This window comes from Scyliorhinus canicula, chromosome 2, assembly GCF_902713615.1.
Source record: "Scyliorhinus canicula chromosome 2, sScyCan1.1, whole genome shotgun sequence".
Lineage (NCBI taxonomy): Eukaryota > Metazoa > Chordata > Chondrichthyes > Carcharhiniformes > Scyliorhinidae > Scyliorhinus > Scyliorhinus canicula.
Window position 1 is genome coordinate 2,905,935 of NC_052147.1, and position 27,008 is coordinate 2,932,942.

General features: G+C 52.4%; 1 protein-coding gene and 1 non-coding gene across 2 annotated transcripts; both read left to right on the forward strand.

Moving 5' to 3' along the window:
- Positions 1-1,559: 1,559 nt before the first annotated feature.
- On the forward strand, positions 1,560-26,856 carry LOC119962487 (NADP-dependent oxidoreductase domain-containing protein 1-like). Its single transcript, XM_038790432.1, has 5 exons — positions 1,560-1,632; positions 3,089-3,269; positions 18,810-18,967; positions 21,364-21,580; positions 26,241-26,856. Exons 1-5 carry the CDS (start codon positions 1,560-1,562, stop codon positions 26,404-26,406), a joined length of 795 nt encoding a protein of 264 aa, XP_038646360.1. The 3' UTR covers positions 26,407-26,856.
- Positions 13,977-14,049, forward strand: trnav-uac. The gene has a single exon. It is a non-coding gene; the product is annotated as a tRNA-Val (tRNA).
- Positions 26,857-27,008: the final 152 nt, after the last annotated feature.

Consider the following 27,008-nt stretch of genomic DNA (forward strand, 5'->3'; position numbering starts at 1 on the left):
AGTGCTGCACTGTCAGAGGGTCAGTACTGAGGGAGTGCTGCACTGTCAGAGGGTCAGTACTGAGGGAGCGCTGCACTGTCAGAAGGTCAGTACTGAGGAAGTGCCGCACTGTCAGAGTGTCAGTACTGAGGGAGTGCCGCACTGTCAGAGGGTCAGTACTGAGGGAGTGCCGCACTGTCAGAGGGTCAGTACTGAGGGAGTGCTGCACTGTCAGAGGGTCAGTACTGAGGGAATGCCGCACTGTCAGAGGGTCAGTACTGAGGGAGTGCCGCACTGTCAGAGGATCAGTACTGAGGGAGTGCCGCACTGTCAGAGGGTCAGTACTGAGGGAGTGCCGCACTGTCAGAGGGTCAGTACTGAGGGAGTGCCGCACTGTCAGAGGGTCAGTACTGAGGGAGTGCCGCACTGTCAGAGGATCAGTACTGAGGGAGTGCCGCACTGTCAGAGGGTCAGTACTGAGGGAGTGCCGCACTGTCAGAGGGTCAGTACTGAGGGAGTGCCGCACTTGTCAGAGGGTCAGTACTGAGGGAGTGCCTGCACTGTCAGAGGGTCAGTACTGAGGGAGTGCCGCACTGTCAGAGGGTCAGTACTGAGGGAGTGCCGCACTGTCAGAGGGTCAGTACTGAGGGAGTGCCGCACTGTCAGAGGGTCAGTACTGAGGGAGTGCCGCACTGTCAGAGGGTCAGTACTGAGGGAGTGCCGCACTGTCAGAGGGTCAGTACTGAGGGAGTGCTGCACTGTCAGAGGGTCAGTACTGAGGGAGTGCCTGCACTGTCAGAGGGTCAGTACTGAGGGAGTGCCGCACTGTCAGAGGGTCAGTACTGAGGGAGTGCTGCACTGTCAGAGGGTCAGTACTGAGGGAGTGCTGCACTGTCAGAGGGTCAGTACTGAGGGAGTGCCGCACTGTCAGAGGGTCAGTACTGAGGGAGTGCTGCACTGTCAGAGGGTCAGTACTGAGGGAGTGCTGCACTGTCAGAGGGTCAGTACTGAGGGAGTGCCGCACCATTGGAGGGTCAGTACTGAGGTGTTGTTTAAGGGGGGCAGCCTCAGTCAAAGCTGGGTTCATTTCATAAAGGGCAAATATTGGGAAGTAAAGCCAGGATGATAAGCAGGATAGAGAATATTATTAAACAGAGTAGAGGCAGTATGATGCATGTCAGATGAATTCTTCAGGAGAGAGCCAGGTCCAATACAATTATTTGAAAGGCAGAGTGAAGAGCAAAATATGCCATGCAAAGAGGAGAATCTGAGAATGTAATTGCAATCAGTAGGAAAGGTAACCCAAATATCATCTACTTGCCTGGAAACTGTGAGTGGGCAGTCAGAGGTAGAGTGGGTCCTATTAGGAACAAAAAGATTGATAGATACTTAGATCCGCTGGGCAAGGCGACAATACTTAACAATGTTTACTGAGGAAGATTTTGAGAAGGTCCCACATTAAAGGCTGCTTAACAAAATTGAGGTGGATGGAACAGACGGGTCCGTGTCAGCTTGGCTTAAGGGTAGAAAGCAGTGCGTTTTCGTCAATACTTGATTTTTAGACAGGAGGATGGTCGACAATGGTATTCTCCATGGGTCAGTGCAAGGACCACTGGTTTTCTGATACATATCACTTAGATATCGGAATTCGGAGTAAAGTTTCAGATGTATTGATGATATCACACGTGGGGGAGTGGTAAACAGTAAAGATTGCCTGCAACAGGACATGGGCAGATAAAATGGGCAGACAAGTGGCAGATGGAATTTAATACAGAAATGAGTGAAGTGATTCATTTTGGCTTCAGCCACCTGGAGAGGCTAAATAAATCTAATGCCACAGTTTTCAAAATTGTGCAGGAACAGAGGGGCCATGATAGCAAGTGAATCGATCTTTGAAGGTGGCAAGCCATATTGAGGGAGTATTTAGCAGAGCTTCATAAACAGAGGTATTGAGTACAGACGGAAGGAGTTTATGCATAATCTTTATAAAGCTCTAGTTGGGTTACAGGGAGAGTATTAAGCCCAGGACTGATCACCACACCTCAGGAAGAGTGTGAAGGTCCTTGAGAGGCTGCTGAGGAAATTTACCAAAATAGTTCCAGGAATGAGGTATTTTAGCCACATGGTTAGATATAAAAAGTGGGCATCCTCTCCTTGGGAGAATTTGATAGTGGTGTACAAGTTTATAACAATTAGATAAGGTGGACAAATAAACATTGTTTCCATTAGCTGATGGTACAAGACTAGGGGAAGCTGATTTAAGGTTTTGGACAAGAGATGCAGGGAAGAATGTGAGGAAGAACATTTTTACTCAGAAAGTGGTAATGACCTGGAACTCATTACCTATAAGGTGGTGGGTAAAGATCATGATTGCAAGTTTTAACAGATCCCTTTACTTTAAATCCGTGTAAAACTTAAACCAGAATGTCTTGATGACCCATTTAAATCAGATTCTAAATACTGTTGAACGCTAAATAAAACTTTATCCATTTGATAAAGTACTCTAATGCATTAGTACACTTCCACAATACTGGTTAATTTAATGGTCAGTTACCTTTTAAAGACAGAGCCCAATCACTGCATTCATGCATACCTTAATCTTCATACACCGTTACATTGTGACATTTGAAGTTGGCAAGAACTTTTAAACTTATCTATCAAAAGGTCTTGCCAGTTTCAGGCAGCCGGCTTATCCAAAGTTCATGAATTGACTTACCTTGTCCAAACTATCTTCAGGAACCTTAAGGGAAATAGCATTATCAGAGTAAAAGTCATTTGCAGCAGATATTCAAATGGTGACTGCCTGCTCTCCATCCCCTCCCCCCCAAATATCGCTTTACCCCAGCAACGGCTCACAACCTGCCATGTTTCCCACCTTGGGGGACCTGTGCCCATTGGGAAAGGCCGAGTAAGTTTAGAATTGCAGCCCTGCATGTCTCTGGTCTGGGCCTCCCCACACAGGTTTGCTTAACATTGGGAGGGTCCAGGACACTGGATTGATGTGAGAAGCAGCTGAATGGGGAGATTGTAGGGGTAGAATTCTAAGTCAGTAAGATCCGGTGGACTGAAGAGCATTCTTTGATGCTACGCCAACTGCTTTCTGTTTCAGGTGACCTAACTGACTTGGGAATCCAGTGTTTTTATGATAACAGACGTCTAGCCGCTTCAGTGGACGTGATGTTTCTCTGCTGTCTACCCTCCCAGTTATTTGCTGTTTCTTCCCAGATCCGGGGCTCCATCCCCAAGACCTGTATTGTGTACAGCTTAGTAACTGCAGTGCCTGCTGCCAGGTAAGTCTGTCACTTACACAGGACAGGAGTCTCATAATACATACACAATCTGTTGCTGTAAGAGTGAATTCATAGATTTAGTAAAAGAGGAAATAGATCTGACACCCCTGCATTAGAGTAAAATCACAGGCTAATTAAATAGTTATATCCCAAGATCCGAATACCAGCAGGAGCTGCCAGCAAGGTTGTTGGACAACAGACGGTTCCTGGCCATGAGATTACAGACAAGCTTTTGGGTGAAGGTTTAATAACTCAAGATTGGAATTGTGAACAATGCTCTGTGTACTGATTCACTGTATAAGCAGGCTGTATCAGTGATTTCGAGCTGAGGGCAGGTTTATCATCTTCTCCTGTGAGAGCTGTGTTAAAGCTGAGAGAGCTGAATCAGAGGAGGATGTTCGTTTCTCTGGGGTAGTTCCCTCCGTGCTTGAATCATGAATAAACTGGTAACAGGTGCTTGCAAGTCTGCCCGGTACACAAAAATCATGTCTTTATTTGGGCAGCACGGTAGCATAGTGGTTAGCACAGCTGCTTCACAGCTCCAGGGTCCCAGGTTCGATTCCCGGCTTGGGTCACTATCTGTGTGGAGTCTGCACGTTCTCCACGTGTCTGCGTGGGTTTCCTCCGGGTGCTCCGGTTTCCTCCCACAGTCCAAAGATGTGCAGGTTAGGTGGATTAGCTATGCTAAATTTCCCTTAGTATCCAAAAAAAGGTTAAGTGGGGTTACTAGGTTACGGGGATAGGGTGGAGGTGCGGGCTTGAGTAGGATGTTCTTTCCATGGGCCAGTTCAGACTCGATGGGCCGAATGGACTCCTTCCGCACTGTAAATTCTATGATCTATGACCTTGGCCAAGGTCGAGCACCTCTAGTCCCAGCTTCCAGGACGAGTCCAGACTTGCCCTTGTTTGCCTCTGACCAGTGTCTGTGTTCATTTGGCCTGTCCCAATTCTCAACAGGCCAGCCCATTGTTTAATTTAGATTGTCCAGTTCTGTATCTGGCCCAGCTTCTCAGGCCGTTGGCTATCTGGCTACAGTTGAAAGCACTTTCCTCCACCTCTCCTGTGTCATAAGGCAATGCCAGTGTGTAAGGTTAGACATTACTCCACAACCCTTACTTCATTTATCCAGTTGAAGGAATGCCGCACATTTGAGTCGTCAGTGTTAGAACATAGAACATAGAACAGTACAGCACAGTACAGGCCCTTCGGCCCACAATGTTGTGCCGACCATTTATCCAAATCTAAGATCAACCTAACCTACACCCCTTCAATTTACTGCTGTCCATGTGCCTGTCCAAGAGTCGCTTAAATGTCCCTAATGACTCTGACTGCACCACCTCTGCTGGCAGTGCATTCCACACACCCACCACTCTGTGTAAAGAACCTCCCTCTGACATCTCCCCTATACCTTCCTCCAATCACCTTCAAATTATGTCCCCTCGTGACAGCCATTTCCACCCTGGGGAAAAGTCTCTGGCTATCCACTCTATCCATGCCTCTCATCACCTTGTACACCTCTATCAAGTCACCTCTCTGCCTTCTTTGCTCCAGTGAGAAAAGCCCTAGCTCCCTCAATCTTTCTTCATAAGACATGCCCTCCAGTCCAGGCAGCATCCTGGTAAATCTCCTCTGTACCCTCTCCAAAGCAGCCACATCCTTCCTATAATGAGGCGACCAGAACTGGACACAATATTCCAAGTGTAGTCTAATTAGAGTTTTATAAAGCTGCAGCAAAACCTTGCGGCTCTTAAACTCAATCCCCCTGTTAATGAAAGCCAACACACCATACGCCTTCTTAACAACCCTATCAACCTGGGTGGCAACTTTGAGGGATCTATGTACGTGGACCCCAAGATCCCTCTGTTCCTCCACACTTCCAAGAATCCTGCCTTTAACCCTGTATTCAGCATTCAAATTCGACTTTCCAAAATGAATCACTTCACATTTATCAAGGTTGAACTCCATCTGCCACTTCTCAGCCCAGCTCTGCATCCTGTCAATGTCCTGCTGTAACCTGCAACAGCCCTCGACACTATCTACAACTGCCCCAACCTTCGTGTCATCGGCAAACTTACTAACCCACCCTTCCACTTCCTCATCTAAATCATTTATAAAAACCACAAAGAGCAGAGGTCCCAGAACAGATCCTTGCGGGACACCACTGGTCACCGACCTCCAGGCGGAATACTTTCCATCCACTACCACTCACTGTCTTCTTTCGGCCAGCCAATTCTGTATCCAGACAGCCAAATTTCCCTGTATCCCATGACCCCTAACTTTCTGAATGAGCCTACCATGGGTAACCTTATCAAATGCCTTACTGAAATCCATATACACCACATCTACTGCCCGACCTTCATCAATGTGTCTCGCCACATCCTCAAAGAATTCAATGAGGCTTGTGAGGCATGACCTGCCCCTCACAAAGCCAGGCTGACTATCTTTAATCAAACTATGTTTTTCTAAATAATCATAAATCCTATCTCTCAGAATCCTTTCCAATATTTTGCTCACCACACACGCAAGACTGATGAGTCTGTAATTCCCAGGGATTTCCCTTTCTTGAACAGGGGAACAACATTCGCCCCCCCCCCCTCCAATCATCCGGCACTACTCCAGTTGAGAGTGAGGACGCAAAGATCATCGCCAGCAACGCAGCAATCTCCTCCCCCGCTTCCCGTAGTAACCTTGGGTATATTGAGTCAGGCCCAGGGGACTTATCTATCCTGATGCTTTTCAAAATTTACAGCACATCCTCCTTCTTAATATCAAACTGTTTGAGTCTATTAACCTGGTTCACACTGTTCTCATGGGCAACAAGGTCCCTTTCTCTAGTGAATACTGAAGCAAAATATTCATTTAGGGCCTCCCCCATCTCCCAAGTTCCCTCCACTATCCTTGATCGGCCCTACTCTCACTATGATCATCCTCTTATTTCTCACATAAGGGTAGAACACCTTGGGGTTTTCCCTAATCCTTCCTGCCAGGGCTTTTTCATGCCCCCTTCTAGCTCTCCTCAGTCCATTTTTGTGTTCCTTCCTGGCTACCTTGTAACCCTTTAGAGCTGAGTCAGATCCTTGCTTCCTCAACCTAAGCTTCCTTCTTCCTTTTGACTAGAAGCTCCACTTCTCTCGTCATCCAAGGCTCCTTCACCTTACCATTCCTTCCTTGTCTCAGTGGGACAAAACAATTAAGCACTCGCAGCAAGTGCTCCTTAAACAACCCCCACATTACTGTTGTGCTTTTCCCCAAGAACAATTATTCCCACTTTATGCTCCTCAGCTCCTGTCTAATAGCAGTATAATTTCCCCTCCCCCAATTAAATACCTTCCCATACTGTGTGTTCCTATCCCTCTCCATGACTATGGTAAAGGTCAAGGAGTTGTGGTCACTGTCACTGAAATGCTTTCCCACCGAGACATCTGACACCTGGCCTGGTTCGCTGCCGAGCACCAAGTCCAATATGGCCTCCCCCCTAGTCGGCCTATCCACATATTGAGTCAGGGATCCTTCCTGTCCACACCTGACAAAATCTGCTCCATCCAAACCATTTACACTAAGGAGGTTCCAGTCAATATTAGGGAAGTTGAAGTCACCCATGACAACAACTCTGTTACTTCTGCACCTTTCCAAGATCTGCCGCCCAATCTGTTCCTCCATCTCTCTGCCGCTATTGGGGGGTCTACAGAAAACTCCCAAGAAAGTGACTGCTCCATTCTTGTTTCTGACTTCCACCCACAGTGACTCACTAGACAAACTGTGGTAGTCACCACTGTTGCATAATATTGTATGTTTGGGTTTTACGGTAAGGCCCCTGTACTACAGGTACGGGGGTAGATCCCTGCCTGCTGGCTCCGCCCAGTAGGCGGAGTATAAATGTGTGTGCTCTCCGTACAGCAGCTATTTCATCAGCTGCTGTAGGAGGCCACACATCTCCGTGTAATAAAGCCTCCATTACATTCTACTCTCGTCTCGTCGTAATTGATAGTGCTTCAATTTATTACACTGAGATGTTTCAGAGATGGACCTCCGCATCAAGCTGGATTGCCTGAAGCTTCATCCTCAAGCAGACAACGCCAAAAAAGACTTTGAACATTGGCTAGTCTGCTTTGAAGCATACACCCAATCCCAGAAGCACATTAGCTCCAGATTCTGTACACGCGGCTGTGGTCCAACGTTTTTCCCCTCGTCCAGGACCCGCCGACCTACGCAGAAGCCATGGTGCAACTGAAGGAGAATTACGCTCAGCGGACCAACAAGATCTACGCCAGGCACCTCCTGCCCACGCGGCACCAACTTCCCGGTGAGTCCGTGGAAGGTTTCTGGCGTGCCCTGCTCGCCCTAGTGAGAGACTGTGACTGCCAGGCCGTTTCGGCCACTGAACATTCGAACCTGCTGATGAGAGATGCGTTTGTTACGGGCATAGGGTCTGACTACATCCGCCAGCGCCTCTTAGAAGGGGCCATGCTTGACCAAGAAACTAGCGCTCTTGCTTAAGGTCGCTCACGCAACGTACAGGCTTATGCCCCCTGCCGCACGGCCCACCCCCCCTGTGCATCGTGGACTCCGCCGGTGGCCACCCCATTGTGGACCCCATCAGCGATCGGCCCCAGCCAACCCCACGCCTGCGCCACGCGGCAGGCCTGGGGGACCCAAATGCTACTTCTGCTGATAGACAAAACACGCCCAGCATCGCTGCCCGGCGCGGAGTGCGCTCTGCAAGGCCTGTGGCAAGAAGGGACATTTCGCTGCAGTGTGCCAGGCCCACTCAATCGCCGCTATTGTCCCGGCACTCCCCACGTGCGGCCCGTGGGCGACGCCATCTTTCTCTCCTCAGACTACGTGCGGCCCGTGGGCTATGCCATCTTGCTCTACTCACAACACGTGCGGCCCGTGGGCGACGCCATCTTGCCTGCCCCAGGACACGTGCAGCCCATGGGCGCCGTCATCTTACCCGCCTCAGGACGGCTGCCCATCGGGCACCTCATAAGGCCGCTCATCGCCTGCAACTGCCGTCGACCAGCCGCGTCGCGCCTCGGTCACGATTGACCAGTCTCGACCGCGCAACCTCGCGACCGCTTCAACAAAGGTGAAGGTCGAGGGGCACGAGATATCCTGCCTTCTGGACTCCGGGAGCACTGAGAGCTTCATCCACCCCGATACGGTAAGGCGCTGCTCCCTCGCGGTACACCCCGCTAACCAGAGAATCTTCCCTCCGTGGCAATCCGGGGGGGTACTGCATCACCACCCTCACCGTCCAGGGCGTAGAGTTCAGCTGTTTCTGGCTCTACGTCCTACCCAACCTCTGCGCTGCCCTGCTACTCGGCCTGGACTTCCAGTGCAACCTCCAGAGCCTAACCCTGAAATTTGGCGGGCCCCTACCACCCCTTACCGTTTGCGGCCTCGTGACCCTTAAGGTCGACCTGCCTTCCCTTTTTGCAAACCTAACCCCGAATTGCAAACCCGTCGCCACCAGGAGCAGACGGTACAGCGCCCAGGACAGGACCTTCATCAGGTCTGAGGTCCAGCGGCTGCTGTGGGAAGGTATTATCGAGGCCAGCAACAGCCCCTGGAGAGCCCAGGTGGTACAGGTAGTGGTGAAAACCGGGGAGAAAAACAGGATGGTCGTTGAATTCAGTCAGACCATCAATCAGTACACGCAGCTCGACGCGTACCCCCTCCCTCACATATCTGATATGGTCAATCAGATTGCACAGTACCGGCTCTTCTCGACAGTGGGCCTGAAATCTACCTACCACCAGCTCCCCATCCGTAAGGCAGACCGCCCATACACGGCGTTCGAAGCAGACGGCCGCCTTTACCACTTTCCTTCGGCGTCACCAACGGGGTCTCGGTCTTCCAATGGGAGATGGACCAAATGGTTGACCGGAACGGACTGTGGGCCACTTTCCCGTACCTGAACAACGTCACCATCTGCGGCCACGACCAGCAGGACCGCGACGCTAACCGTGCCAAATTTCTCCGCCACTCTCCTCAACCTAACTTACAACAAGGAGAAGTGCGTATTCAGCACGAACCGATTAGCCATCCTCGGCTATGTGATTCAGAATGGAGTTCTAGGGCCCAACGCCGATCGCATGCACCCCTCATGGAACTCCTCCCTCCCCCACTGCCCCAAGGCCCTCAAACGATGCCTGGGTTTCTTTTCGTGTTACGCCCAGTGGGTCCCAAACTATGCAGACAAAGCCCGTCCACTAATTCACTCCTCTGTTTTCCCACTGACGGCCGAGGCTCATCAGGCCTTCAACCGTATCAAGGCCGACATCGCCAAGGCCGCGATGCACGCGGTTGACGAGACGCTCCCCTTCCAGGTCGGGAGCGATGCATCAGACATCGCTCTGGCTGGCACCCTCAACCAGGCAGGCAGGCCCGTGGCATTCTTCTCCCGCACCCTCCATGCCTCCGAAATTCAGCACTCCTCCGTCGAAAAGGAGGCCTAAGCAACCATTGAAGCTGTGCAGCACTGGAGGCATTACCTGGCCAGCAGGAAATTCACTCTCCTCACTGACCAACGGTCGGTTGCCTTCATGTTCAACAACACACAGAGGGACAAGATCAAAAATGATAAAATCTTGAGGTGGGGGGTCGAGCTCTCCACCTACAACTACGAGATTTTGTATCGCCCCGGTAAGCTCAACGAGCCCCCCCCCCCGCGATGCTATGTCCCGAGGTACATGTGCCAGCGCACAAGTGGACCGACTCCGGACCCTGCACGACAATCTCTGTCACCCAAGGGTCACCCGTTTTTACCATTTCATAAAGGCCCACAATCTGCCCTACTCCATCGAGGAAGTCAGGGCGATCACCAGAGACTGCCAGGTCTGCACGGAGTGTAAACCGCACTTCTACCGGCCAGATCGTGCGCGCCTGGTGAAGGCCCCCGCCCCTTTGAACGCCTCAGCGTGGACTTCAAAAGGCCCCACCCCTCCCCCGGCCAAAACACGTACTTTCTCAGTGTGGTCGATGAATATTTCCGATTCCCCTTTGCCGTCCCATGCCCCGACATGACGCCTGCCACCGTCACCAAAGCCCTCAACACCATCCTCGCTCTGTTCAGGTTTCCAGCCTACGTCCACAGCGACCGGAGATCCTCATTTATGAGCGATGAGCTGTGCCAGTTCCTGCTCAGCAGGGGCATTGCCTCGAACAGGACGACCAGCTACAACCCCAGGGGAAACGGGCAGGTGGAGTGGGAGAATGGGACAGTCGGAGGGCCGTCCAGCTGCCCCTACGGTCCAGAAATCTCCCGGCCTCCCGCTGGCAGGAGGTCCTCCCCGAAGCACTTCACTCCATTCGGTCGCTCCTATGCACCGTGACTAACAAATCTCCCCATGAACATCGCTTTGCCTTCCCCAGGAAGTCCACCTCCGGGGTTTTGCTCCCAATGTGGCTGGCAGCTCCAGGACCCGTTCTCCTCCGTAAGCACGTGCAACTCCACAAGGCAGACCCGTTGTTTGAGAGGGTACAGCTACGTCACGCCAACCCGCAATACGCTTATGTAGCGTACCCTGACGACTGCCAAGACACAGTCTCCCTCAGGGACCTGGCACCAGCTGGCTCCCCCCCCCCGCCCTGGCGCCACCCTCCCTTTCCTCGGCCCACCCCACTGCAGCCCCCGCTCCAGGACAATCCGTCCTCCCCTTGCTCCCACCCGGGGATGAAGAGGATTTCGACACGCTCCCGGACTCACCGAAGACCAAGCTGACGCCTGAGTCGCCACCAGTACTGCGGTGCTCTCAACGACAGATCAAGGCACCGGATCGTCCAAATTTGTAACCTTCTCTGTAATTTTTGACAGCAATCTGTATGTATATAGTTTTCCACCAGCCACTTTGGACCCTGTAGCCACCACTGTTGTATTATATTGTATATATGGGTTTTACGGTAAGGCCCCTGTACTACAGGTATGGGGGTAGATCCCTGCCTGCTGGCTCCACCCAGTAGGCGGAGTATAAATGTGTGTGCTCTCCGTACAGCAGGCATTTCGTCAGCTGCTGTAGGAGGCCACACATCTCTGTGTAATAAAGCCTCGCTTACTCTCTACCCACGTCTCGTCGTAATTGATAGTGCTTCACAAACCCTCCTCAACTACCTCCTTTTCTGCAGCTGTGGTGCACTCCCTAATTAACAGTGCCACACCCCCTCCTCTTTTACCTCCCTCCCTATTCTTCCGGAACATCTAACAACCATTCCTGCCCCTGTGAAATCTATGTCTCCGTAATGGCCACAACATCATAGTTCCAAGTACTGATCCATGGTCTAAGTTCATCTCCCTTATTCCTGACACTCCTTGCATTGAAACAGACACACTTTAACCCATTCAACTGGGTACAACTTTTCCCTATCAACTGTCTAGCCTTCCTCACAGACTCGCTGCATACTATTTCTGCCTGTTCAACACCCTATCCTCTGATCCATAGCTCTGGTTCCCATCCCCCTGCCAAACTAGTTTAAACCCTCCCGAAGAGCTCTAGCAAACCTCCCACCCAGGATATTGGTGCCCCTCCAGTTTAGGTGCAATCCATCCTTCATGTACAGGTCCCACCTTCCCCAGAAGATATCCCAATGATCCAAATATCTGAAGCCTTCCCTCCTGCACCAGCCCTGTAGCCACGTGGTCAGCTGCACTCACTCTCTGTTCCTTGCCTCACTGGCACACACGTGGCATCGGTAGCAATCATGAAATCACTACTCTGCTTGTCCTGCTCTTTAGCTTCCAACCTAACTCCCTAAAATCACTTTTTAGATCCTCATCCCCTTTCTTAGCTATGTCGTTGGAGCCTATGTGCACCACGACTTCTGGTTGCTCCCCCTCCCTCTTAAGAATCCTGTAGACTCGATCCGAGACATCACTGGCCCTGGCACCCGAGAGGCAACATACCTTCCAGAATCTCGCTCGCGACCGCAGAATCTCCTATCCATTCTCCTAACTATTGAGTCTCCTATCACTATTGCTTTTCAATTCTCCCCCCTTCTCAAAGAGCTGGCCACTCGGGCCTTCCCCCGGTAGCTCATCCCCCCCCCCCCCCCCCACAGCATCCAAAATGGCATACTTGTTTCGAAGGAGAACAGCCACGAGGGATCCCTTCGCTGTGCCCATTCCTTTTCCTTCCCCTGACTGTAACCCAGCTACTCTTGTCCTGTACCTTGGGTGTGGCTACCTCCCTGTAACTCCTCTCTATCACCCCCTCTGCCTCCCGGATGATCCAAAGTTCATCCAGCTCCAGTTCCCTAACACGGTCTCAGAGCAGCTGGAGTTGGATGCACTTCCCGCAGGTAGTCAGCAGGGACACCGGTGGTATCCCTCACCACCCACATCCTACAGGAGGAGCATGCAACTGCCCTGGCCTCCATCCCCTCTGATCTGAATTCACAAAGAGATTTAAAGGGGGGGGAAAAAGAAAGATTAAACACCCGTTCGGCCCTTATACTGTTGCTACTCTCCCAAGTGAACTCGTGAAAATTGGTGATTCTGCAAAATGAAAGAATGATAGCTTGCTGCACCCCCCCCCCCCCAAAATAAAACAAAAAAATTTAAAAACCCAAATTAAAAAACCCAAAACAAACAACTCTTACCTTACAGAGTGTAGCTGCCCTGTGGACCAACTGGAACTCCACCCTCCGACTCTGCTCCCAGTCAGCTGCAGTCTCTGTAAACTCCTGGTTCCCTTCTCACTCTGTGGCAATGAAATGAAAGGAGCACCTTACTCCCTCCTCACCTAACTCCCTCAGTCACCAAACTCTCACTATAGCACTCAAATACACCCAAATTCAGCACTCCCTCAATCACCAAACTCTCACTATAGCACTCAAATGCACCCAAATTCAACACTCCCTCAGTCACCAAACTCTCACTATAGCACTCAAATGCACCCAAATTCAACACTCCCTCAGTCACCAAACTCTCACTATAGCACTCAAATGCACCCAAATTCAGCACTCCCTCAGTCACCAAACTCTCACTATAGCACTCAAATACACCCAAATTCAGCACTCCCTCAATCACCAAACTCTCACTATAGCACTCAAATGCACCCAAATTCAACACTCCCTCAGTCACCAAACTCTCACTATAGCACTCAAATGCCACCAAATTCAGCACTCAATGCAAACAAAGTCTGCACTGTAGCTGGCTCACCTTTATACTGTGTATAATACAGTGTTGAAGCAGGGTGTTGTTCATCAGCTTAAACATTTAGAATTGCGAAGGCCAGTTAGTTCCTGAAACATAACGATAAGCCTGCAGTGCGGCAGGAACCCAATTAGAACTTTCCAAAACTTTAGAGTTAAAAAAACTGTTAAGATTGTCAACACATTTCACAAAGTATTTCTTTCAACTTTGATTAAGTAGCAAAAATTGGAAATTAAATTTGGTTTTAAGGAAAAATGGACAGGCAAAAGCCATGAACTTTGAGCAAAATTGAAGACAGCAGAACAGAAGAGGTTTTCTCCGCCCACCCTCAGCCTCTTTAGGTTCTGCAGAGAAGTTAACCCTTTCCGCAGAAAGTTGATTAAAAAAAATCTCCACACAGCTTTTGTTTTTGTTTATAAATTTAGAGTACCCAATTCATTTTTTCCAATTAAGGGGCAATTTAGCATGGCCAATCTACCTACCCTGCACATCTTTGGGTTGTGGGGGCGAAACCCACGCAGACACGGGGAGAATGTGCAAACTCCACACAGACTGGTTCCATGGTGTAGTGGTTATCACGTCTGCTTTACACGCAGAAGGTCCTGGGTTCGAGCCCCAGTGGAATCATTGCTGCTTTTCTTTACTCAGAGAGTAGTAAGGGCGTGGAATGCCCTGCCTGTAACAGTAGTGGACTCGCCAACACTAAGGGCATTTAAATGGTCATTGGATAGACATATGGACGATAAGGGAATAGTGTAGGTGGGCTTTAGAGGAGTTTCGCAACATCGAGGGCCGAAGGGCCTGTACTGCGCTGTAATGTTCTATGTTCTATGACAGTGACCCAGAGCCGGGATCGAACCTGGGTCCTCGGCGCCGTGAGACAGCAGTGCTAGCCACTGCGCCACCGTGCTGCCCAGCTTTCTTTTAATGTGACCTCTGTTTGGACATAATGGCCACGATTTACCAGCCAGCTTTACACTCGACCTGGACTGCGGTTCTGGCCGTTAGATGCCAGGAGAGGCCTCCCCCAGTTACCTGGCAGCCAGTATGGGTAGATCTGGGTAGATCCCGTGAGGCGTCGGGATCAGGATCCCGCCCATAATGCGCGTGACCAAGCCGCACCCACTTCAGTTGGTTTTAAACTTACCCGGGATCTACCAGCCTCCCGAGATTCACCAGCCTCCCCAAGGAGGCCCCAGCCAGGTGCCATTCAGTATGGTTCACACAAACGTGGGCCAGGCGCAATGGGACCAGGGGACATTGCAGGCCCCTGGATGGTCAGGCACAGTGCAGGATGGCTCCCTGACCCTCCCCCTGGAATGTGGCCACCTTGGCACTGCCACCCTGGAACTGCCCACCACAAATGACACCTTGAAACGTTTCTGTTCGATCACAACCATTAACTCAGTGAGTGCTTCATCAGAGTCAGAATGGAATGTTTGTTTTTTTAAACAGGTTTCCCTCTCCGAGTGAAGCCAGTAGTATTGAGAATTAAAGCACAGATAAAAAGACTAATCTTTCAGAAAACCACCAAGCCTGCTTTTGAAATCGGAATTGATAAATATCTGGACATGAGTTGCTATTTCAAGCATTTTAAATTGAGTTCATCTGGTGTTTAAGGGAGGGAAGTGCAATGATTCTCCAGAATCCTGAAAGTGAGGGCTGCCCGGTGGCGCAGTGGTTAGCACTGCTGCCTCACAGCGCCGAGGTCCCAGGTTCGATCCCGGCTCAGGGTCACTGTCCGTGTGGAGTTTGCACATTCTCCCCGTGTCTGCCTGGGTTTTGCCCCCACAACCCAAAGATGTGCAGGATAGGTGTATTGGCCACGCTAAATTGCCCCTTAATTGGAAAAAATGAACTCCTGAAACTGTAGTTCCACGGAATGCATCAATTTGTTTATAGTCGTAGATGTTGATAAAGACTGTATTGAAAGGGAAGTATAGGCGAGGTGAATGGGGTGACAGCTTTCTCTTGGAGATATTTGTGACGATAATGAACTTTTCAGAGCCCTGGGGCTGGATTCTCCGTTCCTCAGGGTAAGTGCAGACGCCAACCGAAGATCGGTGGTGATCCATGACGGGAAAATCGGCACATCAACCTCACCGATTCTGCTACCGGTGAGGGGCTAGCACTGGCGAATGGAGAATCACTGGATCCCGTGCTGACAACCTGCAGCCATACGTACGCCTACACCCCCCACACACGCACCGGTCACGCCGGAAAAGATAGCGCCGGCCGTGCTGGACATGTACCTCCCCCACCCCAACCTCACAGCCAACCTCCCCCACCCCAACCTCACAGCCTCCCTCCCCCACCCCAACCTCACAGCCTCCCTCCCCCACCCCAACCTCACAGCCTCCCTCCCCCACCCCAACCTCACAGCCTCCCTCCCCCACCCCAACCTCACAGCCAACCTCCCCCACCCCAACCTCACAGCCTCCCTCCCCCACCCCAACCTCGCAGCCTCCCTCCCCCACCCCAACCTCGCAGCCTCCCTCCCCCACCCCGACCTCACAGCCTCCCTCCCCCACCCCGACCTCACAGCCTCCCTCCCCCACCCTGACCTCACAGCCTCCCTCCCCCACCCCAACCTCACAGCCTCCCTCCCTCAGCCCAACCTCGCAGCCTCCCTCCCCCACCCCGACCTCCCCCACCCCAACCTCCCCCACCCCGACCTCGCAGCCTCCCTCCCCCACCCCAACCTTCCCCACCCCAACCTCCCCCACCCCAACCTCACAGCCTACCTCCCCCACCCCAACCTTCCCCACCCCAACCTCACAGCCTCCCTCCCCCACCCCAACCTCACAGCCTACCTCCCCCACCCCAACCTCGCAGCCTCCCTCCCCCACCCCAACCTCCCCCACCCCAACCTCCCCCACCCCAACCTCACAGCCTCCCTCCCCCACCCCAACCTCGCAGCCTCCCTCCCCCACCCCAACCTCCCCCACCCCAACCTCACAGCCTACCTCCCCCACCCCAACCTCCCCCACCCCAACCTCGCAGCCTCCCTCCCCCACCCCAACCTCCCCCACCCCAACCTCACAGCCTCCCTCCCCCACCCCAACCTCACAGCCTCCCTCCCCCACCCCAACCTCACAGCCTCCCTCCCCCACCCCAACCTCCCCCACCCCAACCTCACAGCCTCCCTCCCCCACCCCAACCTCCCCCACCCCAACCTCACAGCCTCCCTCCCCCACCCCAACCTCACAGCCTACCTCCCCCACCCCAACCTCACAGCCTACCTCCCCCACCCCAACCTCCCCACCCCAACCTCACAGCCTCCCTCCCCCACCCCAACCTCACAGCCTCCCTCCCCCACCCCAACCTCACAGCCTACCTCCCCCACCCCAACCTCCCCCACCCCAACCTCGCAGCCTCCCTCCCCCACCCCAACCTCCCCCACCCCGACCTCGCAGCCTCCCTCCCCCACCCCGACCTCGCAGCCTACCTCCCCCACCCCAACCCCCCCCCCACCCCAACCTCACAGCCTACCTCCCCCACCCCAACCTCACAGCCTCCCTCCCCCACCCCAACCTCCCCCACCCCAACCTCCCCCACACCAACCTCCCCCACCCCGACCTCGCAGCCTCCCTCCCCCACCCCAACCTCACAGCCTCCCTCCCCCACCCCAACCTCCCCCACCCCAACCTCACAGCCTACCTCCCCCACCCCAACCTCCCCCACCCCAACCTCTCCCACCCCAACCTCCCCCACCCCAACCTCACAGCCTACCTCCCCCACCCCAACCTCACAGCCTCCCTCCCCCACCCCAACCTCCCCCACCCCAACCTCACAGCCTCCCTCCCCCACCCCAACCTCACAGCCTACCTCCCCCACCCCAACCTCCCTCACCCCAACCTCACAGCCTATCTCCCCCACCCCAACCTCACAGCCTACCTCCCCCACCCCAACCTCCCCCACCCCAACCTCCCCCACCCCAACCTCCCCCACCCCAAACCCCCCCACCCCAACCTCACAGCCTACCTCCCCCACCCCAACCTCCCCCACCCCAACCTCACAGCCTACCTCCCCCACCCCAACCTCCCCCACCCCAACCTCACAGCCAACCTCCCCCACCCCAACCTCCCCCACCCCAACCTCACAGGCTACCTCCCCCACCCCAACCTCACAGCCACCCTCCCCCACCCCAACCTCACAGCCTCCCTCCCCCACCCCAACCTCACAGCCTCCCTCCCCCACCCCGACCTCACAGCCTATCTCCCCCACCCCAACCTCACAGCCTCCCTCCCCCACCCCAACCTCACAGCCTCCCTCCCCCACCCCAACCTCCCCCACCCCAACCTCACAGCCTACCTCCCCCACCCCAACCTCCCCCACCCCAACCTCACAGCCTCCCTCCCCCACCCCAACCTCACAGCCTCCCTCCCCCACCCCAACCTCACAGCCTCCCTCCCCCAGCCCAACTCACAGCCTACCTCCCCCACCCCAACCTCCCCCACCCCAACCTCCCCCACCCCAAACCCCCCCACCCCAACCTCACAGCCTACCTCCCCAACCCCAACCTCCCCCACCCCGACCTCACAGCCTCCCTCCCCCACCCCAACCTCCCCCACCCCAACCTCACAGCCTACCTCCCCAACCCCAACCTCCCCCACCCCAACCTCACAGCCTCCCTCCCCCACCCCAACCTCCCCCACCCCAACCTCACAGCCTACCTCCCCCACCCCAACCTCACAGCCTACCTCCCCCACCCCAGCCTCCCCCACCCCAACCTCACAGCCTACCTCCCCCACCCCAACCTCACAGCCTCCCTCCCCCACCCCAACGTCCCCCACCCCAACGTCCCCCACCCCAACCTCACAGCCTACCTCCCCCACCCCAACCTCCCCCACCCCAACCTCACAGCCTACCACCCCCACCCCAACCTGACAGCCTACCTCCCCCACCCCAACCTCACAGCCTCCCTCCCCCACCCCAACCTCCCCCACCCCAACCTCACAGCCTACCTCCCCCACCCCAACCTCACCCACCCCAACCTCACAGCCTACCTCCCCCACCACCTCCTGGCCACCACTCCCCCCAGCCCTGATGGAAGTCCCCCGGCCAGCTGCACGGATCTCGGCCGAGTGTGGCAGCGCTGGATGCTGATCACATGGCCTCTCTTTCTCTCTCTCACCCTCCACAGCCAGCACACCAGCCCCCTGACCGCTGGGATCACGCGTGACCCGCGCTGCGAGTGCCGGGAAACACGCGGATAAACACGCTCGCTTTGGGACTGTGTACCTATTTAGTTCAGTCGTGCCCTGTCAATGGAAACATTCTTCTTATTTACCCAGTCAAAACCCTTGATTTTAAACTTTTCTGTAAATCTCTCATTTATGTTGGATTTGCTGCTTACTGAAACATTGCTTTCTTTTTTTTCTCAGGCTCAGGAACTTTCTGGCACACGGCAGTATAGTGAGGCCGCATTATTCCTTCAACGAACAAAATCCCTGGTCTAAGCTGTGGGAGACTGGCAGAAGCCCTCTTACAGCCTTACAGGTTCAGGAGGTTATTGAAGTGACATCGCCATTCAAAGAGACTGGTAAGGGGAAGCCACACTGCATTTCCTCAGCCCAAACACTGAGGTGGTGAACTGCCCCGAATCCAGTGTGTGAATTGTTCAGTGTTCCCCTAAATATCACAGACCTCATGAACCTTGCTGTTTGGGAACTGCAGACCAGACAGTCAAAGGTGGAATTAGTTACGGAATAAATCAAAGTGTCACACAGTACTGCCTCAAGAACAGCACACACACAAATCTTAAATACACTAACAACAATTTGCAATTATTTCACATTTTTAAGGTAGCAAAACTGTCTCAAAACTCTTCTCAGGAGCATTTGCCGACAATAACTGGCATTGAGACAGAGAAAGACAGGCGTCAAGACAGATAGTCAAATATTTGGTAGGTCTTAAAGCAGAAGAGCGAAGCAGAGAACTTTAGGGAGGGGATTTAAGAGCTTAGAACCCAAGCGACTGAAGGCATGGCCACTAAAGGATGGCATGATTGAAGTCAGGGATGGTCAAGAGGCTAGAGTCGGAGGAGCAGGGAGATTTCAGTGCTTTGTAGGATTGGGTTGGGGGTGAGTGGGGGGCGTTGGACAGGGGAGGTGTGATTACAGAATTAACCGGCTACGACCGGAGACCAAGAAAACCAGACACTTTGCTGGATTCTCCGCCAGCGGGATTCTCCGTTTTGCCGGCAGCCCGGGGGTTTTCCGACGGCGTGGGGCTGCCCCACAATGGGAAACCCCATTAACCGGCTGGCGTAACGGAGAATCCCGCCAGCGGGTCGGGGCAGAAATGTGGCGCGGCGGGGCGGAGAATCCAGCCCAAGATTCAGCAGACCAGCAGAGTGTTGTGACATGGGCAGAGTGGCATCATCACATACGAGACACTCTGTGAATTTACCATTAAGACGTTACCACATGCAGCGCCAGACTGGCTAAAAATGGGACTGTCCTTCGGCAGAGGCAACCAGGTTGAGAATGTTAAAATTGAAGCTTTGCTGGACACATAACCAAGTACAGGTCAGCGAGCGTGAGGATGATGGGTGAACAGGATTTGGTGTGGGTTAGCACATGGACAGCTGTGCTGTCGATGTGGCTAAGTTTATGTAAGGTTTGTGGGCGGCACGGTGGTGAGCACCGCTACCTCACGGCGCCGAGGACCCAGGTTCAATCCTGACCCCGGGTCACTGTCCGTGTGGAGTTTGCACATTCTCCCCGTGTCTGCGTGGGTCTGACCCCCAAAACCCAAAGATGCACAGAGTAGGTGGATTGGCCACACTAAATTGCCCCTTATTTGGAAAAAAAATGAATTTGATACTTTAAATTTATTTTTAAAAAGTTTATGGAAGATTTATTACCCAACATTAGTAGAGACGTTGTGCATTGCAGACTTAGAACGGTTTTTACAATTATTAGATATTCTCACATAGTTAGATGGAGAATTAATTTGATGAAATGCTATGTTTTGTGACTACATTTATTGTAACTAGTTGAAGGAGGTTACACTGATACTTGTGGAGCCATTGTTGTAATATGGATTCTTGGAGATGACAGCATCGCCCCTTGAAGAAGCAAATGTTACTATTCCCAATCACATCCCTTGCTACCCAATTCCATAATTGTCTTTAACCACATACAATTTTATCTTCTTTTGGAGTTCACCAATTAAAGATTGAATATTCATACCTGGTTTGTGCTGACCTCAGACAGGGCAGTGGTGGAGCATTAAATTGATCCCAGCACCCTTGGGTTAAGGAGGATATAGGGACGGTGCAGTCAGGGTTAATGCTTTCTTGTTGTTTTCCACTGATGCTGGTGCAGACCCAATGTATTTGGCTACAGCACCACGCATTGTAAAACAGATGGTTGACACTGTCTAGGCTGATGCCTGGATTGGACATGTTTGAGATATGATGTGGAGATGCCGACGTTGGACTGGGGTGAGCACAGTAAGAAGTCTTACAACACCAGGTTAAAGTCCAACAGGTTTATTTCAATCACTAGCTTTCGGAGCACAGCTCCTTCCTCAGGTGAATGAAGAGGTATGTTCCAGAAACATATACATAGGCAAATTCAAAGATGCCAGACAATGCTTAGAATGCGAGCATTTGCAGGTAATTAAATCTTTACAGAGTCAGAGATAGGGGTGATTCCAGGTTAAAGAGGTGTGAATTGTCTCAAGCCAGGATTTTGCAAGCCCAGGCCAGATGTTTGAGTTACACCATGAGTTACTTAATGCTGGTGAGGGGAAAATGGAGAAGATTGACAGGTAGAGAAAACTTTAAGATGGCTATCTACTTTAAAAGTCTGATTATGGAACGTTATCAAATGCCTTCTGAATATCTGAGTAAACTGGATGTAACCTCGCCCTGTTTGATATTTCTCATCTCAGTTGTGTTGGTTCTGAATTTACCTCTGATTTTCGCAGGTTTGTCATGTGTGGACCTGAAGTGGTTTGAAGAAGTTCTGTATTCTGTCCTGAATTTCAGCTACTTACTGAAAGTGCCCCATGGCCTCATGGTGGGCATGCTTAATGACCTATTATTCGGTCCTTCAGAAGGTGTGGAAGCAATAGACAGCCCAGTTTTGTTTTCCAGTGAAAGCTTTATCAATGCATCCTGCGTACAATCACTGTCACTCAGCAGGTATGTTGTATCTCATGAATTGAGCATTGGCAAGATGGAAGGTAAATTTTTAGGGCGGCACGGTAGCACAGTAGTTAGCACTGTCGCTTCACAGCTCCAAGCTCCCAGGTTCTATTCCCGGCTTGGGTCACAGTCTGTGCCGAGTCTGCACGTTCTCCCCGTATCTGCGTGGGTTTCCTCCGGGTGCTCCGGTTTCCTCCCACAGTTCAAAAAGGTTCGGTGAATTGGCCGTGATAAATTGCCCTCAGTGACCAAAAATGGTTAGGTGGGGTTACTGAGTTACAGGGATGGTGTGGGCTTAAGTAGGGTGCTCTTTTCCAAGGGCTGGTGCAGACTCGATGGGCCGAATGGCCTCCTTCTGCACTGTAAATTCTATGATTCTTCATAATGTGATTGTAGATACAGCAGCATAATGATGATGTTACAGTATTCCAGAGGCCTGGATTAATAACCTGGAGGTGTGAATTCAGATTCCACTGTGACAGTCTGTGAATTTGAATTTAGTGAATTGAATAGTAAGCTAATGTCAGTAAAAGTGACCATGAAGCTATTAAACTCTCAAGAAAACCCAATTAGTTTACAAATGTCCTTTGGAGGAGGAGACCGATTGCCTTTACCCAGTCAAGCCTACCCGTGACTCCAGAATGACAGCAGTAACTGGGGTGGGATTCTCCGATAATGGGGCAAAGTCCCCACGCCAGCAGGAAAACCGGCGCCAACCACTCCGGCGCCAACCACTCCGGCGCCAACCACTCCGGCGCCAACCACTCCGGCGCCAACCACTCCGGCGCCAACCACTCCGGCGCCAACCACTCCGGCGCCAACCACTCCGGCGCCAACCACTCCGGCGCCAACCACTCCGGCGCCAACCACTCCGGCGCCAACCACTCCGGCGCCAACCACTCCGGCGCCAACCACTCCGGCGCCAACCACTCCGGCGTCAACCACTCCGGCGCCAACCACTCCGGCGCCAACCACTCCGGCGCCAACCACTCCGGCGCCAACCACTCCGCCGCCAACCACTCCGCCGCCAACCACTCCGGCGCCAACCACTCCGGCGCCAACCACTCCGGCGCCAACCACTCCGGCGCCAACCACTCCGGCGCCAACCACTCCGGCGCCAACCACTCCGGCGCCAACCACACCGGCGCCAACCACTCCGGCGCCAACCACTCCGGCGCCAACCACTCCGGCGTCAACAGCCCCTGAAATTGAGGAATTCTCCAAATTTTCAGGGGCTAGTTTGAAACCTGAGTGGGTGGCGCCACTTCAGCTGGCAGTCAAGAGCCGGCGCGAGTCCGCGCATGCGCGGAACGGCCGCCGTGATCTCGCGCATGCATGGACCAGCCGGCGTATTTCCGCGCATGCACGGGGGTTCTCTTCTCCATGCTGGCCCCCAGGCAATATGGCGGAGCCCTACAGGGGCACGGCGCAGAGGAAAGAAGGCCCCCACAGAAAAAGCCCGCCCACAGGTAGGCCCCGATCGTGGGCCAGACCCCCAGGGTCGGATCCCCTGCACCCCACCCAGGACCGCCCCCGCACACTTATCTGCCAGGTCCCACCTTGCGTGAGGTGAGTAATTCACGCCGGCGGGACTGGGCAAAACTGGACAGCCATGTGGCCCACCAGGTTCCAGAGGATCGCCAAGGGGAGGCCACTGTCAACGGCCCCTGACCGGCATGGTGAGAATCCCGTCGCCGACCGAAAAACAGTGCCAGAGAATACGGCAGCCAGCATCGGTGTGGCGGGGCAGGATTCCCGCCTGCCCTGGGGATTCTCCGACCCGGCGGGGGGGGGGGTCGGAGAATCCTGGCCCTGGTCTTGAAACACCCCAGCAAGCAACTCAATTGTATCAAACTGCTTTGAAAAAGCACCAGCTGGATTGACCTGTAGTGCCCTGCCCTGGCGGTAGGGCTGGTTTAGCACAGGGCAGAACAAGGCAGGCCAGCAGCACGGTTCAATTCCCGTTCCGGCCTCCCCAAACAGGCGCCGGAATGTGGCGACTAGGGGCTTTTCATCGTACCTTCATTTGAAGCCTACTTGTGACAATAAGCGATTTTCATTCACCGAGACATCAGATTTGAACATAACAAAGGCAGACCCAGCCCAGTTGACCCTGCATGGTTCTTCCTGTTAACATCTGGGGACTTATGCTGAAAAATTGGGAGAGCTGTCCCTCAGAGAAGTCAAGCCACAGCCTGACGTAGTCAGACACACATAGTCAGACACCACCAGCAATGTCCCAGCATGCTACTCACCTCAGCTACACCGTGTGGTAACACGTTCCTCATTCTCACCTCTCTCTGGATAAAGAGGTTTCTCCTGAATTCCTATTGGATTTTTGAGTAACTGTCTCATATTGACGGTCCCTTTGTTTGAACTCCCCATAAGGCAAGATTTCAACACTCAAATTCCAGCCACTTCCACAGAATTAAAGTCGGGCCCATCTCCTCTACACAACCCAAACTCTACCAAACCTTCCACCATTTTAACGACATCTGTTAGCTAATGGGTTATCAATCTTTTTGCTTCAGAAACTCCTCCTGAGGTTTAACAATTCCTCAAACCCCTGAAACACAAGTCATATTTTTAATATTTAGTTATATAATTAATCATTTTTTGTTAATTTTTGTTTTAATTATTTAGTGTGAACCTCTCCTGGTGCTGAGCAAAAATTCTCTATTCACGCACCAACATTCAAACCTAATGTCTCATGGCCTCCCTCCCCAATTAAAGCGCATTTTTATAACCATATCTTCAGTTGCGCAATTACTAACACTAAAGCTTTAACCTATCAGCCATATTAAATTCTTCTCCCTGTCCCTAACCAACCTCTCACCTCACACCTAGTAGTCACTGTGAGATAGAAATGTGTCTGGGGAACTACCTCAAATGATTAGCACCCTGATAGCTGATACAAAGAACAAAGAAAAGTACAGCACAGGAACAGGCCCTTCGGCCCTCCAAGCCTGCGCCAACCATGCTGCCCATCTAAACTAAAATCTTCTTCGCTTCCAGGGTCCATATCCCTCTATTCCCATCCTACTCATGTATTTGTCAAGATGCCCCTGAAATGTCACTATCGTTCCTGCTTCCACCACCTCCTCCGGCAGCGAGTTCCAGGTACCCACTACCCTCTGTGTAAAAACCTTGCCTCATACATCTCCTCTAAACCTTGCCTCTCGCACCTTAAACCTATGCCCCCTAGTAATTGACCCCTCTACCCTGGGAAAAAGCCTCTGACTATCCACTCTGTCTATGCCCCTCATAATTTTGTAGACCTAGAATTTACAGGGCAAAAGGAGGTCATTCGGCCCATAGAGTCCGCACAGGCCCTTGGAAAGAGCACCCCCCACTTAAGCCTGCACCTCCACCCTGTAACCCCACCTAACTATTTTGGACTTGAAGAGCAATTTAGAATGGCCAATCCACCTATCCTGCACGTCTTTGGACTGTGGGAGGAAACCAGAGCACCCGGAGGAAACCCACGCACACACGGGGAGAACATGCAGACTCCGCACAGACAGTGACCCAAGCCGGGAATCGAACCTGGAACCCTGGAGCTGTGAAGCAACTGTGCTAACCACTGTGCTACCGTGCTGCCCTTCGCCTCCCTCCTTTGAGCTGATTTGTTACATGACAGACTCTGGCTGTACTCATGTTGAGATGGAAACGTCTTCGACAGTATTAAATGCCTTTTCATGCAGTTGAAATGTTTCAAAACCTCCTGACAGAGGGAATTGCCTGCAGAATGTAGTCATCCTATTCATTCAAGTGAATGTAGCTGGACACCAAGCTGTTAATTTATGGGGATATGTTGTATTTTTTTCCACACATTCTCTGGTTAACTTTTCCTGAACTCTTGAAAGCATTGTGCAAACCCCTGGCGGGGTTATAGACTCCAGGTGGGAACCTCCTGTACCAGGGCAGCGTCTCAGTCCCGGAGACAGGTCAGCTTTTCCTGCTAGTTACAGGAACAGGCAAATGGGGGATTATTTGAATTTTGAGATTGGCTTTTTCAGGACTTGCAAATGAGCCTGTTCCTTGGCTCTTGGAGAAGATGAAACCCTAGAGACTGCCAACTGGGATGACATGAATGTCATCAATTCAAATAAAATAACAAACACTAAACTGCAAAATGATAAGTTAAGGAAAAAGTTGCTTATCAAACGTTGCCCGAGTGTTGATGCTGCTGCGCAGGTCCCCAAGGGCACAGCAGTGGTTGAAGGCTAAAGAAACTAGAAAGAAAAACAGGAGTTATTTCCATGATTGGAGCATCAATTCCCAGATTACTCTGCTGGTTCAGAGCAGGAGGAGCTCACCGACATGTTCACGCCCTGTCCAGTGTTTACCTGGCTGTGCTCAATCAGAGAGTTCAGCTACGAGTGCCCTCCACGGATAGGGAACAGTGGCAATTCACAGTCTGGGCTCCTGTTTCTAGTTGTTGCTGCTGCTGGCATTGGCCAACCTCACATATCAAGCTCACTTGTGAAGTGGTCAGCTAGTCACCCCACTCCCTGGGCACACATGAGGATCTGTGGGAACCATACCCCAGGTAGCATTTCCAATAGAGGGGAAAAGCAAAGAGGATGTGCTGTGCAGCTTGTGTTTTCAAAGGTTTCTGCGAGAATCACAATTTTAAAAAAATATCTCCCCACAGCCCATTCCCCTGGTTCGACCTGTCATCGGTGTCCCTGAGGAACACACCCCTCACAAAGTTCTTCTCATTACATCCGCGCCTGCAGCATCACCTCAGCTTCGTTTACCGCATGTCCATGTTGAAGAAGAAACACCTAAATGGTACCGATGAATGCTGCGGACACTGAATCGCCCAAGGAGAGCTGGGCAACAGCTGAGTGGGTGATCCTCAATGCCAGTATTACTGCCACATGTACACACCATCAGGAGGGGTTTATGGATCAGAATGACAATTATAGACGTTAACTAAACGACCAGTCCCAGAGGACAAAAATCCCAATCTATACCTGTGTGCGCCTCGCTCACTTTGCTCAGCAGTAACCTACCCCACTCCCTCTTGAACTGGCTGCCATTATTTCTCTTTCCTGTTTCCCTGAGCAGTCTGTTCAGATTGAGGTCGCACTCCCACCGGCTCAGAGTCTGGCAATTGGAGAGCCTTTTCAGTAAAGTGATTAGTGATCGGGTTTGGATTAGAATATTCTCTTTGTTAGTGGACATTACAGGGAGCCACACTTTATAAAGGGGGCTTGCCTGGGTCAGTTGCTGATCATTGGCTAACGAACTCAGGGCAAAAGTAGGAATGATCAATTTCAGATTTATTTTTCCAAGAAAACTCTGTCCACTCCTTACCCAGCCCCTGCGCCCGGGATCCCTCCTGCCTGCCCCGCCTCTACCCCAGGGAAGTGGCAGTAAGGGCCTTGGCGTCTGCCAAGGAAGGAGGGGGCATTCA

Excerpts from the sequence above, each read along its gene's own strand:
- LOC119962487 (XM_038790432.1), top strand. The coding sequence starts at position 1,560 with ATGGTATTCTCCATGGGTCAGTGCAAGGACCACTGGTTTTCTGATACA. Across the intron at positions 1,633-3,088 it reads CTTAGATATCGGAATTCGGA|GTGACCTAACTGACTTGGGA; the intron begins GTAAAGTTTCAG and ends TTTCTGTTTCAG. Across the intron at positions 18,968-21,363 it reads ATCGCCATTCAAAGAGACTG|GTTTGTCATGTGTGGACCTG; the intron begins GTAAGGGGAAGC and ends TGATTTTCGCAG.